The 16,153-nt window shown below is 24.0% G+C and overlaps 2 protein-coding genes across 2 annotated transcripts; both read left to right on the top strand.

The window, feature by feature from the left end:
* Positions 1-363: 363 nt before the first annotated feature.
* LOC129607559 (glutathione S-transferase 1) lies at positions 364-9,721 on the top strand. The gene is made up of 2 exons (XM_055518616.1): positions 364-1,104; positions 7,595-9,721. The coding sequence occupies exons 1-2, from the start codon at positions 751-753 to the stop codon at positions 7,976-7,978; spliced, it is 738 nt and encodes a 245-aa protein (XP_055374591.1). The 5' UTR covers positions 364-750; the 3' UTR covers positions 7,979-9,721.
* Positions 9,722-11,147: 1,426 nt separating this feature from the next.
* Positions 11,148-15,952, top strand: LOC129607595 (glutathione S-transferase 1). Its single transcript, XM_055518693.1, has 6 exons — positions 11,148-11,430; positions 11,920-11,968; positions 12,786-12,844; positions 13,750-13,891; positions 14,083-14,276; positions 14,728-15,952. Exons 1-6 carry the CDS (start codon positions 11,333-11,335, stop codon positions 14,972-14,974), a joined length of 789 nt encoding a protein of 262 aa, XP_055374668.1. The 5' UTR covers positions 11,148-11,332; the 3' UTR covers positions 14,975-15,952.
* Positions 15,953-16,153: the final 201 nt, after the last annotated feature.

A 16,153-nucleotide genomic window follows, 5' to 3' on the forward strand; every position in this document is an offset into this window, starting at 1 on the left:
TAATGAATAGAACCTAACAGGCAAACTAATACGAGTAACTAATAAATTTTTTTTCTGAATTTTACTGATCTAAGCTTTCAGTTCTGTGAAATAAAGCTGAGACCAATATCCGAAAACGGCTAAAACGAAAATCAAATAGATTAATTATTTAAAGAAAAAACTAAAAACTTATAAAAAAAACTGTTATACACATTCTTATTTCATTCATTAAATAAAAGGAAAAAAGTAAACAAAAACAAAAAAGAAAGAAAAATGAGTGTTTTTGTTTTTTCTTTTTATAACTTTTAAGAATCGGTTACTATATAAGCTTTTCATTAATAACGGAAAGATTCATAACAACAAAGTTCAGTTGAATTTTGACTGTTGAACCGGTAACAGTGGCCGCAAGTAAATATTTTTTTTTTGCGTCTAGATATTAGAGAAGTGTGGAACCATTATAACGGTTTCTTTTATTTTTTTTAACAAATTGCACCATTTTAATATATTCATTTTGGTGTGGAATAGTTAAAACTAAATCGGTTTTGTTAATAAATATTAATTTAGGCAACTTTATCATTATTAAAATTTTACAAATATAGAAAAGTTAACGGAAAAAAACACGTTATTTAACTTTAAATGAGTTGAAATAAAAAAAATATCAAGTAATAATTTGTTATCGAAAATATATGTTTTTTTAATAAGCATCAAGGATTTAATATTTAATAAATATAGGAAAACAGCAGAAAAAAAACAAGAACATTAATAAAAAATATGACAAAATTAATTTTACACGGACACAAATTAAGTCCTTGTGTTCGATCAGTTTTAATTGTTGCTGAAGCAATCGGTTTGACCGATGATCAATTAAAATTTAATTTAATTAATTTATTTAACAGTGAACATTTAACAAAAGAATTTTTATCAATGAATCCAGTTCACAGCGTACCAGTGTTGGAATGTGATGAAGGTTATATTATTGATAGTCACGCAATTACAACATATTTAGTTACAAAATACGCCAAAAATGATAAATTATATCCGAAAGATCCATTTAAACGTGCGTTAGTCGATCAAAGATTACATTTTGATTCTGGCATATTGTATATACGTTTAAGAAACGTTTCGGTAAGCAACGAAAATATTTTATTATTTGTTTTTTGATTTAATTAGCAGAAACAAATGCTAGTTTGTTTTTTTTTTTGATGATTTAGTTGTGTTTGACGTATGAACAATTTTTAAGTTAAATTGAGATAGACAATGTGTTGTTAACAATACAAATATGATCAAAATTCTTCCTATATTTTAATTGAAAACTAATTGAATAAAATAAACATACATATACATAAATATGAGTACATTATGAATATGTACATACATATGTGTATTTGGCTGTTTGCTATAATGGAAGTAGGCACGTACATATTCATTAAATGTTTCTATGTACGTAAATATTGCTAAAAATTAAGGTGAATCTTATGTCTATGTACATTATGGAAGGACATTCAGTACTAAATTTAATATTTTTATATTGTGTTGTATACTATTTTTGATGAGCATTGAATAAGTTTAGTGTAGCTCGAATCTCTGAATTGGCTTTCGGTATCTTACAATTTGCAATTTGATTGTTTTCTCTTGATAGGGGTAAATTTGTTTTTTATATCGACGATCCGTATTTCAGTCTTTGTATATGCAAAAACTTTATTCAATTTTTATACAATTTTTTGCTGGAAATTGATCAAAGAATCATCTCTGAAATTATTTGCCATCTTATGCGAAATATTTTCAATGTAAAAAATAAATGGAAACGAAATATTATATTTATGCAAATTTCTATTTCCTCTCCGCTTTTATTTCAGTTCAATAATCAAACGTTTAAGAAGTCTTCCTATCCTACACACTATATATTTATATATTAGAATAAATGGTCGAAATAATGGCAATACCACAATAAAAGTGCATCTTAAATTATGCTTTTTTAAACTAATAAATAAATCAAATATGTTTTAAAATTAAAAGTGTTTTAAAATCAAAACAAATTTTGAGGAAATAACGCATTTTAACAAATTTAATAACTAACAGGAATTGATGTAATAACGTGAACTAGTTGCACAGCAACATTCTTACAATATTGTTATTTTAATTTATGCGATTACAACTAGCTTAACTGGATTTACACATATTGTACGAACTTACATACATGCATATATGTATACATTTATTTCTGTTCTCAAATTTAAACATTTAACTACAAATTTTATAACTTTAATTAAAAAAGTTTTGTTAATTATTGCCTTTAATGTACATCATTTATGTACCTTTAAAAAAATTTAAGTTTTAAATGGCACTTAACTCCTCAATATATGTATAGAATTATAAACAAATGCATAAAACAAGTTCAATAGACATTTGGATGATGTTAAAAATAAATCTGTATAATTATTGTTATCAAAGTAATTTTAAGCGTGTGTTAATATAGAGTACTTGCATAACTATGAATTGTATAGCATTTAATTATAATTGGTATAATCGTTGTATTTCATTTTACCAGTATAATGTGCTTTTGCTTTTTTCTTCTCCTTTTCTAATATTAAAAAAAATATTGATTAGATATTTTATAGAAATATAAAGAAGACGAAAATTCTACAAACGATAAGAGAAAATTAAACTTGTGTATTTGGTTATTTTCATAATTTATGTTATAAGCGTGTTACATATTTAGTTTAATCAGTGTTCATTGCAAATTGACACGTGTAATCCAATAATATAATTTGTATCGCATGTGTAAGTTTCTTTTTTTTCTGTTTTTCTTTTAAATTAAGATTTTATATACAATAATTATTGTTCAGATTAATAAACCTATAGACAGGCTATATGATATTATGTTGAAGTTATTTTATTTATTTATCTTATTACGGCTGACTAGAAATCATTATTATTTATATATAAATTATGTTATAAATATGTTTTGTATATTCAATATGTATGCCTAAATGTATATAACGTACATGCATATACACGTACATATTACATATACATACATGTGGAATATGTACGTATATATTGTTCTTCTTTTAGGTTAAGTTTTAATCTTTTTAAATAAAAAATTCTAATTTTTTTTGGAAAAAAGAATGGTACCAATCGAATTTTTTTTATAAATTACAAAAAAGAAGATGTTGCTTGTACTTACAAAGCGGGAAACGTTTATTATTAATATACGTTGTGTCTCAAGAAATACGAATGATGCACATCGGTTATTATTTTTATGATCTTTATAGTTTATTTATTTAGAAATTGATTTTCATAAATTCATCAAAATTAATTACATTCCAATACAATACAAGCCATATTCACATAAAGCAGATTACAAAATATTAACTTAGAATATAATTAACATATTTTTGTGGGGTTATTGCGCGGCTAATATTTTATGAGTTATTTTTGTTTAGATGATTATTAAAACAAAAAAAAAAGACAAGAGTGTAATGGAAATGGAAGAGATTTCTGAAAAAAACGGCTTGAAAGTTTATTAGAATAAGAGTACAGAGCATTTATGAGAATGACTCTTCTGCCATTTCTGCAATACATTTCTTAATTTTACAATAACAAAACTTTACAATAATGAAAGCATTATTAAATGATATGGCCACCTTGTATAGTATCGGTATAGACTCAAAACGTTTAGTTAAATTAGCATTTTTAAAATTTTGCAAACACAAAAAAGTAATACTGGCTTCTTCTACTATGGTATATTTGAAATTTGAAAAAACTAAATAGCCGTTAAAATTTAACGTTACCTAAAGTCCTTTTGTTTTTTAAATTTTTAATTTTTTTTTCTAGACTTCAGGTTGTAGGAGTCTGAAATGCAAGCAGCTTTTAGATATTAATAAGTAGTTTATTTCGTTAGAAGAAAACTTTTTCATCTTCATTCCTTCTTAAATTATCGCGTCTCGAAATTTGCAAAATATGAACTTGTGAGAAGAAAACTAACGGTAAAGATATTACATTAAAACATATAAAAATTTCATTAAAAAATATAATTATTTTTTTTTTAACTCATGCAATAAACCTTTAAAGACGAGCATTATAAGTTAACGCCTGTTTAAATATTATTTAGTTTTATTTCAAAGGTTACATACATTACTTATCCTAAATGTATGCATTCTTTAAAATATATTCATACATGAATAAAAGTAATTTTAATAATGTAGTGCATTATGTACTCCACTACTCCCTTTATTTGACCCATTTTTATTTTGGTTTAGAGACCAAATTTGGCTTGACATTTTTAAATTTTTATTCATTTAAGAAATACTTGTTTACATAAGTATAGATATAAAATGGTTTAATTTGCATTGAAGCTTTAATTTCATTTTCAAAAAGGGATTCTTGCTTAAATTGCATATTATAGTTCTTGCGCCAAAAGTAGGTCTGATTAAAAATAAATATAATATATATACATATGTTTTTACATATGTATATTTGCGTCAATAACACATTATTCGTTATTCGTTAAATTTTTGTAATTATGTATATATAAAATGTATATACATGGGCAATGTCTGTACATATATCAAATGAAAAATTAAATTAAATGTTTTATGCGATTTAAATAATTAAATATATTTCAATTCTAAAGTATTTTATTACAAATATTTCTATAATTTATTAATTCTCAATAATATGAGCCTTCATAGTCAACACACATATACAGATGCACTCCTATTATATATGTACACATTATAATAATCCCTACAATTTATTTATTTACAAATTGATTTCCGCAAAGAAAAAGTAAACAAACTAATCATCAAAATTAATTACATTTCAATACCACTTGCAAACTAAATACATATGTATATTTAAAGGGTATTATGATTTACCACACGCTTTATAACACAGATGATATGCATATTCTTATTTAGGTTTAAATTTTGAGTCAATTAAGTTCAGTTTAATTGTGTGCTTCTTTACTAGTACGCCAAGCAATGTCACTGAAACGAATTGACTGAAGGTAACTAAGTTCCTACCGGATTCCTTAATGTGATATTGAATTTTTAGAACGTGTTTTTTCAACAAAAACTACATATTATCTAGTCTCGACTTGTTATTTCTTAATAATAAAAGTCATTATTATAATTTTTTTATTTAAGTTGAGTTGAGAATCCAACAAAAGATTGTTTATTGCTTGTTGAGCAAATATTCCATAAAAATAAAAAAAGTTCGGTTTGATTAGAACTGTGGTTTTCAATAGCATTCAACCCTTCAATAATTGTAATTTAATTAAATATAATACGAAATAAAACGCTGAAATCTTCCATAAGCGAATTAGAAGTTGTTGTGTTTGTAAATGCGTTAGAGCTGCTAGACGATCTATAATTGATATACTCAATAAAATTACCAAAACCAATTGCACTATAAATGTCATACAGTTGACATGATCAACTATACGTTTTTCGGCTTTCAATTAATATGTAATTACTATGATAACAATGTAGTAAAATTAAATGAACGGTAATGACATGTCACTTGTGAATGAAGATTTGTTATGTTCATGCACAAATTCAATGTGATTTGCAATTTAAGCACATATACAAAGCGAAAATGTTTACTCACAAGAGTGAATTCTCAGTAATCGAGTATAAGATTTTAACTCAAATAGTATATTATATGTAGATGTATTATTATTTCATTTGATTATGTAGGTGTATTGACATATGTAAATATTTATAGTTTTATTAACACACAACACATGTTAATAAGAACAGCAGAAATACAGTCAATTTAATTTTAAAAATTATTGAAATTGCTAAATTTTGTAATTTACTAGTTGTTCTATGTAATTGCTTTAAAATAAATTGAAGAACAAATATAGTGAACAAAGCGAACAAAATGAATCCGACAAATGTATTAGTAACTTTCAAATTAGAATTGCATTTTTTCAAGGTATACATACATACATACATACTGATTTCTTCAGTTGAATTTTCGGATATCGAGCTTGTGAAAAACAAAGTGAAAAAAAAGGATGAAAGAATTTCCTCAACTGAAAATTAATTTACTATATTCAACTAATTCACTTTTTTCTCACACGGTGAACAAGAAGGTGAAATAGAGAATTAGGCTCTATTATATATTATAAGCAGTTTTGACTATAAATAGAGAATTTTATTTTACGCAAGTATTGTTAATAATTGATAAACATATTGTGATAAACTTTAATAACAATTAAATGTTTATCGGATCAATAAACAATTACCGCGTGTTTATAATTTCCAAATTAAAAAATTTTTATAATCAATATATGTACATATGTATGTACATGTGTACATACAGGAATTTGCACAACTTAAATTCGAAAAAGTAATTGAAATTAAGCTTTTATTAAATTTGTCAGTTTGTAATTGAATACTTTGTGGGGTTGTGTCAAATAATGTGTTATAAATTTATTGTTTAATTAACATCTAATATATTAAAGCCATATAAACTATCATACATGTTTAAAATGAATATTCAATATTTTTATAATTTATTATATTATTTAAAAAAATATTTTGAGGTTTATTCTAGCTTTCACAGTCAATATGTCAGGGTTTTTTCATAACGTACCTGTCAAAATGTTATAAATGGATTTCATGTCAATAATTATTAAATTAAAATTTAAAAGAATTATTAGAAATAAAATGTAATTTTTTAAACATGCTTGAAGTAATTCAATAAAATTTATAAAATATTTTGTTACATAATATAACTTTAGATTTATTGTTTAAACTATGACGCATAATATGGTTTTATGATTGTATAAAGAATATGTTTATAACTTTGTTTAATCAGGACTGTATTCCTGTTTTTTTTTTAAATTTGTCTTTAAAAATTAGTCTTTATATACTCGTATGTATGCACAAAGTTGTACTTTTGTTGCTTCACTTCCTTCCATAGCATAGAGCTTCTACAAAGTTTCTCCATTGAACACTATTTCGTCAAGATATTTGTATTTCTGGCCATATTTTTCCAATTGCTATGCGACTGACCTCCTTCATCCAACTAGTGGTTTTCCTATTGAATTATTAATAAGCAGGTTTGAATTATTCTAGACGATTCATGAGAGACCACTAAATATCTTTTGGTGACGTTAATATTCTCTTGTCAGCTTATCCTGCACAATGTTTAATAGTATAGGCGGAAATGGTAATTCCTTTTTCATACCTCTTTCCATTCTGACTGGGTCACCAAGAACTTTGTTGTTTTGTAATCTGGTGTCTGTGAATGCTTTCAAATGCTTCAGTTTATACACTCTCGTTTTTTTCTAAATTCGGCCTGTTGTTCCCGCAGGTGTTCCTCAACTGATTTAGGGCTGATTCTTACATCGAGGATCGTGAAACTCCTCTTCTTTTTCTAAATGTTTTTCTCTTTTAGGCTATATAGGCACAAAGTGGTAACTTGTAATTAAGTAAATTGCGAAACGGTCTTTTGCAGAGTTTATGCATAAAATTTTGAAGAAATATCAAAAATTTATGTATTTTTCATCTGAAATTTATTTTTAACTTTCTTTATTATACATATAAACATATACATATGAACATATTATGTATGTAAAATTTTTTGTTTTTTATTTTAGATGGGTATTTATCATGATAAGTCAACAGAAATTCCAAAGGAAAGAATTGATACAGTTTATGAAGGATTTGAATTTATGGAAAAGTTTTTAGAAAATGATTTGTATTTAGCGGGTAATTCGTTAACTCTAGCTGATTTACAATGCGTATGTACAGTAACATCTTGTTTTGGATTTGCCCCAATTAGTGAAGAAAGATTTCCAAAATTATTCAATTGGCTAAAAAGAATGTATGAATTACCTTATTATGAGAGAGGAAACGGAATTGAAAATTTGGCTTATGTTAATTTTCTAAAGGATACATTAAGAAAAAAAAAGGAAGCACAAATGAAGGGATCGGGCTTTAATATTTTTCATTTTAATGATCATAGTGAACTTAACAGTTAGTTACTAATGAATATAAAATGAATGTAAATTTAAAATATTTTAAACGAAATATTTATGTGTAAGGCGACACACCATATTTATGCAGTATTCAATAATTAATATAAATATATGGTTAATCAAAATTCACTTAAAAACTTAATAACATTTTTAGTTTTTTAAGCAAATAATAACAAATTTTGACGTTTTTGCTCTCAATAAAAATATTTGGACCCAACGCTCATAATTTATCCCCATTTTACCAAATTTTCCTGTGCTTAACATATTTTTTCCAATGGGAAACTTAAATTAAACAATATTAAAAAATATGATAATTAGGAAATCTACACAAATTTTTGTACGTGCATAAAACTATATACATAGTCTTTATTAACGTTAGCAATAACGTAAGTTTACTTATTGCGTGTAAAATTTTTCAAAATTTTTTCAAACTCATTACTGTAATTCTGAAAAGTATAACTCATTGCCTCACTTCTCATGAATTAACTGATTGAGTTGTTTACAAATGTTTGATTTACTTCATTCATATAATTTGAAATGTAAAAAATTGGAATGTTTAATTTATTTTAAACATTTAGTTATATGCATTTACCAGAATCATTCATATATTGTAAAGCACATATGTATATATAAGAGACATTAGAGACATACTCTATAATTACATGCAAACATACATCATAAAGATTTTATTTTAGTATTGTAAGAGGTATTTTAGTTTGATTTTTAAAAAAATCTTATTTTATTATTCAATATGTAGAATAAAGCATAGGTGTATACGTAGCTTTAAAACTTCATTTACCTAATACTCTTGGTATTATTGTTTTCTTTTACATAAAATAACTTGTTAGTAAACTACAAATTTATTTAAATAAATTTATCTGAGGATTTGGATACAAATATATAACTTCGATATTCATTTGGCTATAATTTCGGATTAGGCTTTGACAAGAGAGAATATGATGAAAATAACTGTATTTTTTGACTTTCCTGGAATCATTTTGTAAACCTGAATCCATTCTGAAAATATAGTATACAGATTGATATTTCGCTTTGACTTTTGACTTTGAAATATTGTTTGAATAATTAAAATATTATAAAATGTTGAAATTATTATACAAAATTAAATGAAATTTTTTTTATATATGTATGTACATACTATGTTATATAGTCGCAACAATGAACCTAAAGTCACAGGTTTGCTGTTTAACATTTTTATTCTGGAACCAAAATGTGTAAATTTATGAATCGGAGGCAGACGATAACACTGCCAAGTCATCTTTAAAAAAAAGTGTCAACTTTTTTTTTAATTTGAATTCAATTAATGATTTCAAATTGTTTAAGGTTTGAATTTGCGAAAATTATTATTAATGCTATAGAAAAACTATAAAAGAGGTAAACGGCATATGTCACTGTCTCAGTATCGAAATAAAAATAAAAAACCTACAATTATTCAACTATTTTGGAATTACACTTTATCGAAAATGTGCTGCACTCGAGCGAATATGAATATATATACATATGTGTGTATATATGTTCCATTTTGAATGGAAAATGTAACGATCAGAATTCTATGCAAAATATGAAAGAATCAACATAATACAGCTTGTATCACATTGTGATAATAGCATGTATATAGATATACATAATATATAAAATTAGCGTATGATGTAAAAAAACCCTTAAATTTTTAAGGGAGAAATAACTTACAATTTCTGTTACAATATCGAATTTCAAGTATAATTTAAGATTTTTTAATATGATGGTAAATAAAGTTTTAATGACCCTGTGCCCAAATTATTGTTTTCTTCAAATATGTTTGTTCTTAATATATTTTTTTAATTTCTTCTACAAAATAGTTTAAATGTACCATAAGAATCTTTAAATTCCATATGATCTCATTCAATCTCTATGTTAATTAGATTAAATATAAGATAAAAAAATATATAGGATTTATTTAATATTCAAATACTAAATACCAATCATAATATAAAAAATCTTGTTTTACATATTAAAACAAAGTTCAAAATTGAAATTCAAATAAATTTAAATTTGAAAATATTTTGCTTTGATGTACATACATACATACGTATTATTATAAAATGTATTTAAAGGTGATGATGGAACAGTTAAAAAAATATTTACATTTTAATATAATATCCGAATAAGATTAATATATTAATTGATAATGAGTTTAGCTATAAAGAACGAAATTTAATTAAAATAATGATTTATAAAAAAAATGGCGCACATAAAAAAAGATATAAACGTAATAAACAAGTTGTTATATTGGAATTTATAAAAATTGCTGAATGATTCACTGTGTATTGAAAGTATCAAACATAACATGTTTTAATATAATAATAAAAGTAATATAAATATGTTTAATTAATTCGAGGATTTATTCGGATTAGAGTTATATGTCATTCACTTTACCTATCTGTTATACCGACTAATTTTCTTAAAACTTTTAACCGAAAATGTTTTCCCTTTTATCTGTTGTTATATGTACATATGCATATCAAACTGATATATTATAATTGTTGTTGTAATTGTATTATAATTAAAAAAAAGTTTTAATAATTGATTGGTTTACCCGATTTTACATTATTTTTTCTAGATTTAATTTTAAAATAAAATTTTGTTAAGGATTTACATACTCAGCAGCATTTATTTGTTCTACTCTTTAATACAACGAACAAGCAATGATTTAACAAGTTTGTGGGTGCATGACGTAGAGAAAACCGATTAGTATGTAAATAAATTTCTATTCAAGTAGGTACTTACATATATTAAGTAAAATGAGTATGCTGTATTGCACTAAATAACAGTAAGTAAATTTTATAATATAATTTTGATTTACAACAAGAAGAAAAGCTTTAAGGAAAAGAAAGAGAGAGAGGGAGAGAGAGCTTTTGTAATTCTTTACAAAATAATGACATTTCTGACCTTTTTTATTTTGTGTAAGATTTGTTTGTTCTTCTTTTTTTTGAACGGATATTAGAAAGAGTAAATATGTAATTATAACAACAAGTATTTATAGGAAAAAAAAGAATTATAGAAATTTGTTTGAATAAAAGTAAATAAAAAAAATATGTAACTAAAATTAGGTAAACAAGGAAATTCATTTTGTACAAAAATGAAAATACAAAATTTATTTCTTACATTTACATTCAGTTGTTATTCAAATACGTACCTGCTAACATTAAAAAAGTGTCGAGAGAAAATTAGTTTAAAAATTTAAATTTTAAAATAAAAATTATTTTTTGTTTAAATAAATAGTGTGTATTTATTACAAACACAAAGTTTTTATTCAAACATAAATTTGTATAGAAAAATTATTAATATAAAAAAGTCAATATGCCAAAAATACCCACTTTACATTATGCATTATTCAGTCCACCAGCTCGCGCTTGTATGTTAACTGCAAAATTAATTGATTTAGAATTAGATTTAAAGTAAGCAAAATTAATTGAAAATAAAAAGATTTTTAATAAAAACTAACATACATACATATGTACAAACATCGCTTGTTTTCTGCAACAATAACGCATAAATTAAAATTTGCACATTTGTGAAAAATACCACAGTTAAAGTTATTTTTCTCGCTATAGCATTATTTTACAAATATTTTGTAAGCGACAATTTTCAAGAGAAATGTTTTTCAATTTTCAATGTTTTAAGTGATCATTTCTGTTATGTACATAACTCGGAAATCGATTTTTTTTGGTTATGTCACTATTGTAGCAAATGAGCGACATACTTACATATGTATATTGTAAAAATAAATAATTAAAACATTTTTGCATAATGCATAACGCGAACTATAATGAGTTTTATAATTTTTGTTATAAAATTCCTTATCTAATAAAGCAATTTTATTATGTTATACTTATACATATGTGCATACATATATATTTATTTTTTCGTGTATATGCAAAAATTAGGTTTGTTGACTTTTCTAAAAAGGAACATTTATCTGTAGAATTCATTAAGGTGAGTACTTATCTATGTTTAATGATTTTAAGTAGCTTCCTGCATACATTAATGGAAATGCATGTTGATCATAATTTAAGAATTTTATTTAAATTAGCCTAAAACAAAATTTAAACAGTAAAAGTGTATGCGCTTTATCACACTGCATCATGCATTTTATTTTAATATAAATATACATACGCATTTAAAGAATGTTTGAAAATCAATATTTTGCATTTTTAGTTTTTATCTGTTTGCAAATAGTAAATATACATATAAAAGTCAACAGAAATACAAGTGGAACAATGTTATAACGTGTCTACAAAAACATATTATTTAATACGAGTTATCACATACATAATTAACACATACATACATACATGTGCAGATTAAATTATACTTGTATATGTGCTTTAATTAATTAAAATTGCAAAGTATTTATTATTTAATTAAATTATTTAATTAAATTTAGTAGTTATTTTTAACACAAATTTTGTAGTGTAACGTTTAGAAGTCAAAATCCATTAGACTTCTGACATCTATAATCAAATTCATTGCTCATAAATATTGTAAGATGGAGTTCTAATTTTGTAATTTGAACACATCGAACTTTCATTAAATCAAACATACTCCATAAATAAGCTTGATAGTGTAAAACATGTACTTTAACTGTTATTTCATACATAATTATATGTATGTATGTATATGTATGAATTCTCATTTGCTTGGTTATTGAAAATTGCTTGCAACTTTTTTTTTCAATTATTCCTAATTTTATTTGACTAATTTTTAATGCAGTTGAACACAATAAAAATTATATACCTAATTTTTATTGCAGTTGAACCCTCAACATCAAATTCCAGTTTTGGTAGATGATGGAGAAGTTATTTGGGACAGGTAACATCTAGTGCTAATGTTATTTTATAATACCTTAAAAAATTTATGACATTCCATTAGCCAAATAACAAATTTGCCTATAAGACAAATCAATTACGTGAAAAAATTAAATATTTGCAAATTGTATTAATTAATCCCATTTTATATATTTTATTTGTATTTTATGGCTTAAATATTTTTGTTTTATCTAGGCTATTGATTTACTTTATATGCGTATCGTTGTCACTTTCAAAACTTAAATGCAAAAATGTGTGTTTGTGCATTAATACGTAAACCGTATGTTCGCAATTAAAAATAGTATTAATTTTAAAAATAAAAGTATCGACCAAGGTAGCTAGGTTAAATGTCGTTTATATTTTTTCAAAAAAAAAAGAAAAATAAAATAAATTTTTAAGATTTGAGAAACCTAAACTTTTAAAACTTTTCTTCTGTTTTTGGCTTTTTTCTCTTACACTATTTTAATTTTCTTATTGTCAATGAATGACCTTCTCCACACTTGTTTGTATCGTAAACTAAAATTATATAAAATTCATTCAAAAAACTATTCGATGGTTGGCACATTCAATGCTTTTGTTTAAATAAGTACGATACATGTGAATGTATAAAGTAAATATTTGGTATAAGTGGTGCTGACACATGTAGAAATATTTTTCTTCTGAAGAAAAAATTGGCTATAACAATGAACAATAACGTATGCCCTCTTATATTTTGTCTATACGCGTAGGTATATTAAGTATTTGTATTTTGTAAAATATTCTTTATGAATGGTTTGTTTTTGCTTTTTATGCTTTTCAAGTGCAACAATTACAAAAAAAATCAAAACAGCGAAAGTCAAGGCTATTAAATTTAATGTTTATAAATGTTTTTAAATTTTTTTATCATTGCATGTGGCTTGTACGATTTAGTCATGCTATAATGTGCTACATGGTATCGAAGTGGGCCAAAGATGATAAATTATATCCAAAGGATTTAGTAACCAGGGCACGTGTTGATCAAAGGCTTCATTTTGAAAGTGGTGTACTATTTCAAATTATAAAAGATATGGTGGTAAGAATCAAGATCATTTAGATTTATTTTTTATTTTCCAATTTTAATAAAAAAAAATTAAACTCATTCAAATATTGTTTTAAGGATCATCATTCCTTAACAGATGTTTAAATACTTGAAACATATAAGCTGTTATAAATTTATTGCAATTTTAACTTAATTTTACCAAAATTTTATGTATATATATACAGGCACGTATAATTTATGGAAATGAAACTGAAATTAATCCTAAAACAATTGAAAATGCACACACAGCATATGATTTAATGGAAAAATTTCTTAATGGTCATGAATTTTTTGTTGGAAATCATTTAACAATAGCTGATATATCAATTCATACAACACTTTTAACGCTAAACAAATTAATTCCTGTAGTAAGACCTAGGTAAATATTAGTAAACAATTTTTAATATTTAGTGGAGCTTAATACGAGTATTAAAATTTCAATATTTAGTCAAATTTAATTTTTAAAATTTGAATTAATTTGACTTTTTCATTCGCCTCGCCTTTATATGTACGCATATCTATAAAAAAGTTCCATATAGTCTAATTCGATTACCGAGTTTAAAAGTTTCAAAGTTTTGATTTTATATTAAATTAATTTAAAATATCCAGCGATTCAATTTTGCCAGACCGAAATTAACTTTGAATTCTATTCGGATGTATTTTTCTACGTAAAATAGACATTTTTCAAAATTGATGGGCACCTTTAAAAATTTAAATACTTTAAGTTAGTCTGCCTCCAAATTACACTAAAAATATGTTTTAATTTTTTATACTGCTCTTACTTATTTCTTTTATTCTTCTTTTGAAACTTTTGTTTTTCTTTTTCTTAGATTTCAACAGACATCTATGTGGTTGTCATACGTGAGTAGAATACTACCAGAAAATAAGGAAATTAATGAAGCAGGTGCTGAACAGTTGTATTTAAGGATTTTATCATGTTTAAATGAAAATAGGAAAAAAGTAGGATTAGCTGAGATACAACCAGAAGAGAAATTTCCACATGAAATTGAAAGAAATTTAGGACCATTACTAAATCGTCCAGCTGAGGAACATATAAGTAAAATTCTGAAATATTGAAAAAAGTATAAGGCACTAATAAAGTAAACAAATACGAGTACATAAAAAATTTCTAACATTTTTATAACAGTTAATCATCTGAATTGTGATTTTAATAAATTACATACTTATATTTTAAAATTTATATGATGAAATAAAATTATTAAATACATATATTTGAAGATAACTGATTAATCAAAAAATGTTTTTTCTTTGTTTTTAGATAAACAGATTTATTTATTTTATTTTACGAAAGCCATACGGAATATGTTAAGTTTTATTTTTATTTGCTTTTACTAAGAATACACAAAAAAAAAGTAAAAAATTATGCAGGTAAAAAGATTTTAAGGATTTTAAAGGATTTTATTCGCTCTACAATATTGCAAATCTTGAAAAAACAATACCTTTGAACTAAAAATCAAAAAGAACAAATTGGAATCTAAGATCGCAACAATTTTAAATTTATTACAACATTACGAGTAATACCACATTAATTTATTTTGTTCAATATGAAATATGTTTAACAAAAAGAAAGATAAAAGAAGGAAAAATTCAAAGAATATACATATTTTAAATTTGTAAATTAACTTTATTTTTCACACGATTAATACAAATTATAATTTTATTGCCGTTTTTGAAACATTGAATTCTTCACAAATTTTTTTTAACATATCTTCTTTTTCTTTATAATTTAAGTTATTGTGGATTTACAAATTTTTGAGTTTATAATTTTGAAAAATATTTTTTATTATTTAAATAATAATCTTAGTTTTGAATAATTTAAAAATTTCTCTTATCCATATAATAAATTTTTCACACGTTTATATTTTTTGTTATAAAAAAAATCTCTCACAATTCATTCGTATTGATTCATTCACATTTAAAAAAAATTTCGTTTGATTTGTTCGATATTTTTTTCTTTTATAGTTGAAATATTTTATTTTGAAGATAAAATTTTTAAAGTATATATTTGATACATGTATTTAATTAGTTTAAAATCTAATAAAAATACAATATATGATTATTCTAGACCTCTAAATTCTTTATTTTATAAGTGATTAATTAGGTATTATTATAGCATTTATAGTGAAAAAATAAGAAAACATATTTCTAATTGGTATTATAGTTTAACGCTTGCTGAGCTTACATTCTTAACTATTACTAATTTGTGTTATTTTTGAATATGAATTTTATTAAAAT

This window comes from Condylostylus longicornis, unplaced genomic scaffold, assembly GCF_029603195.1.
Source record: "Condylostylus longicornis isolate FDR11 unplaced genomic scaffold, ASM2960319v2 ptg000027l, whole genome shotgun sequence".
Classification (NCBI taxonomy): Eukaryota; Metazoa; Arthropoda; class Insecta; order Diptera; family Dolichopodidae; genus Condylostylus; species Condylostylus longicornis.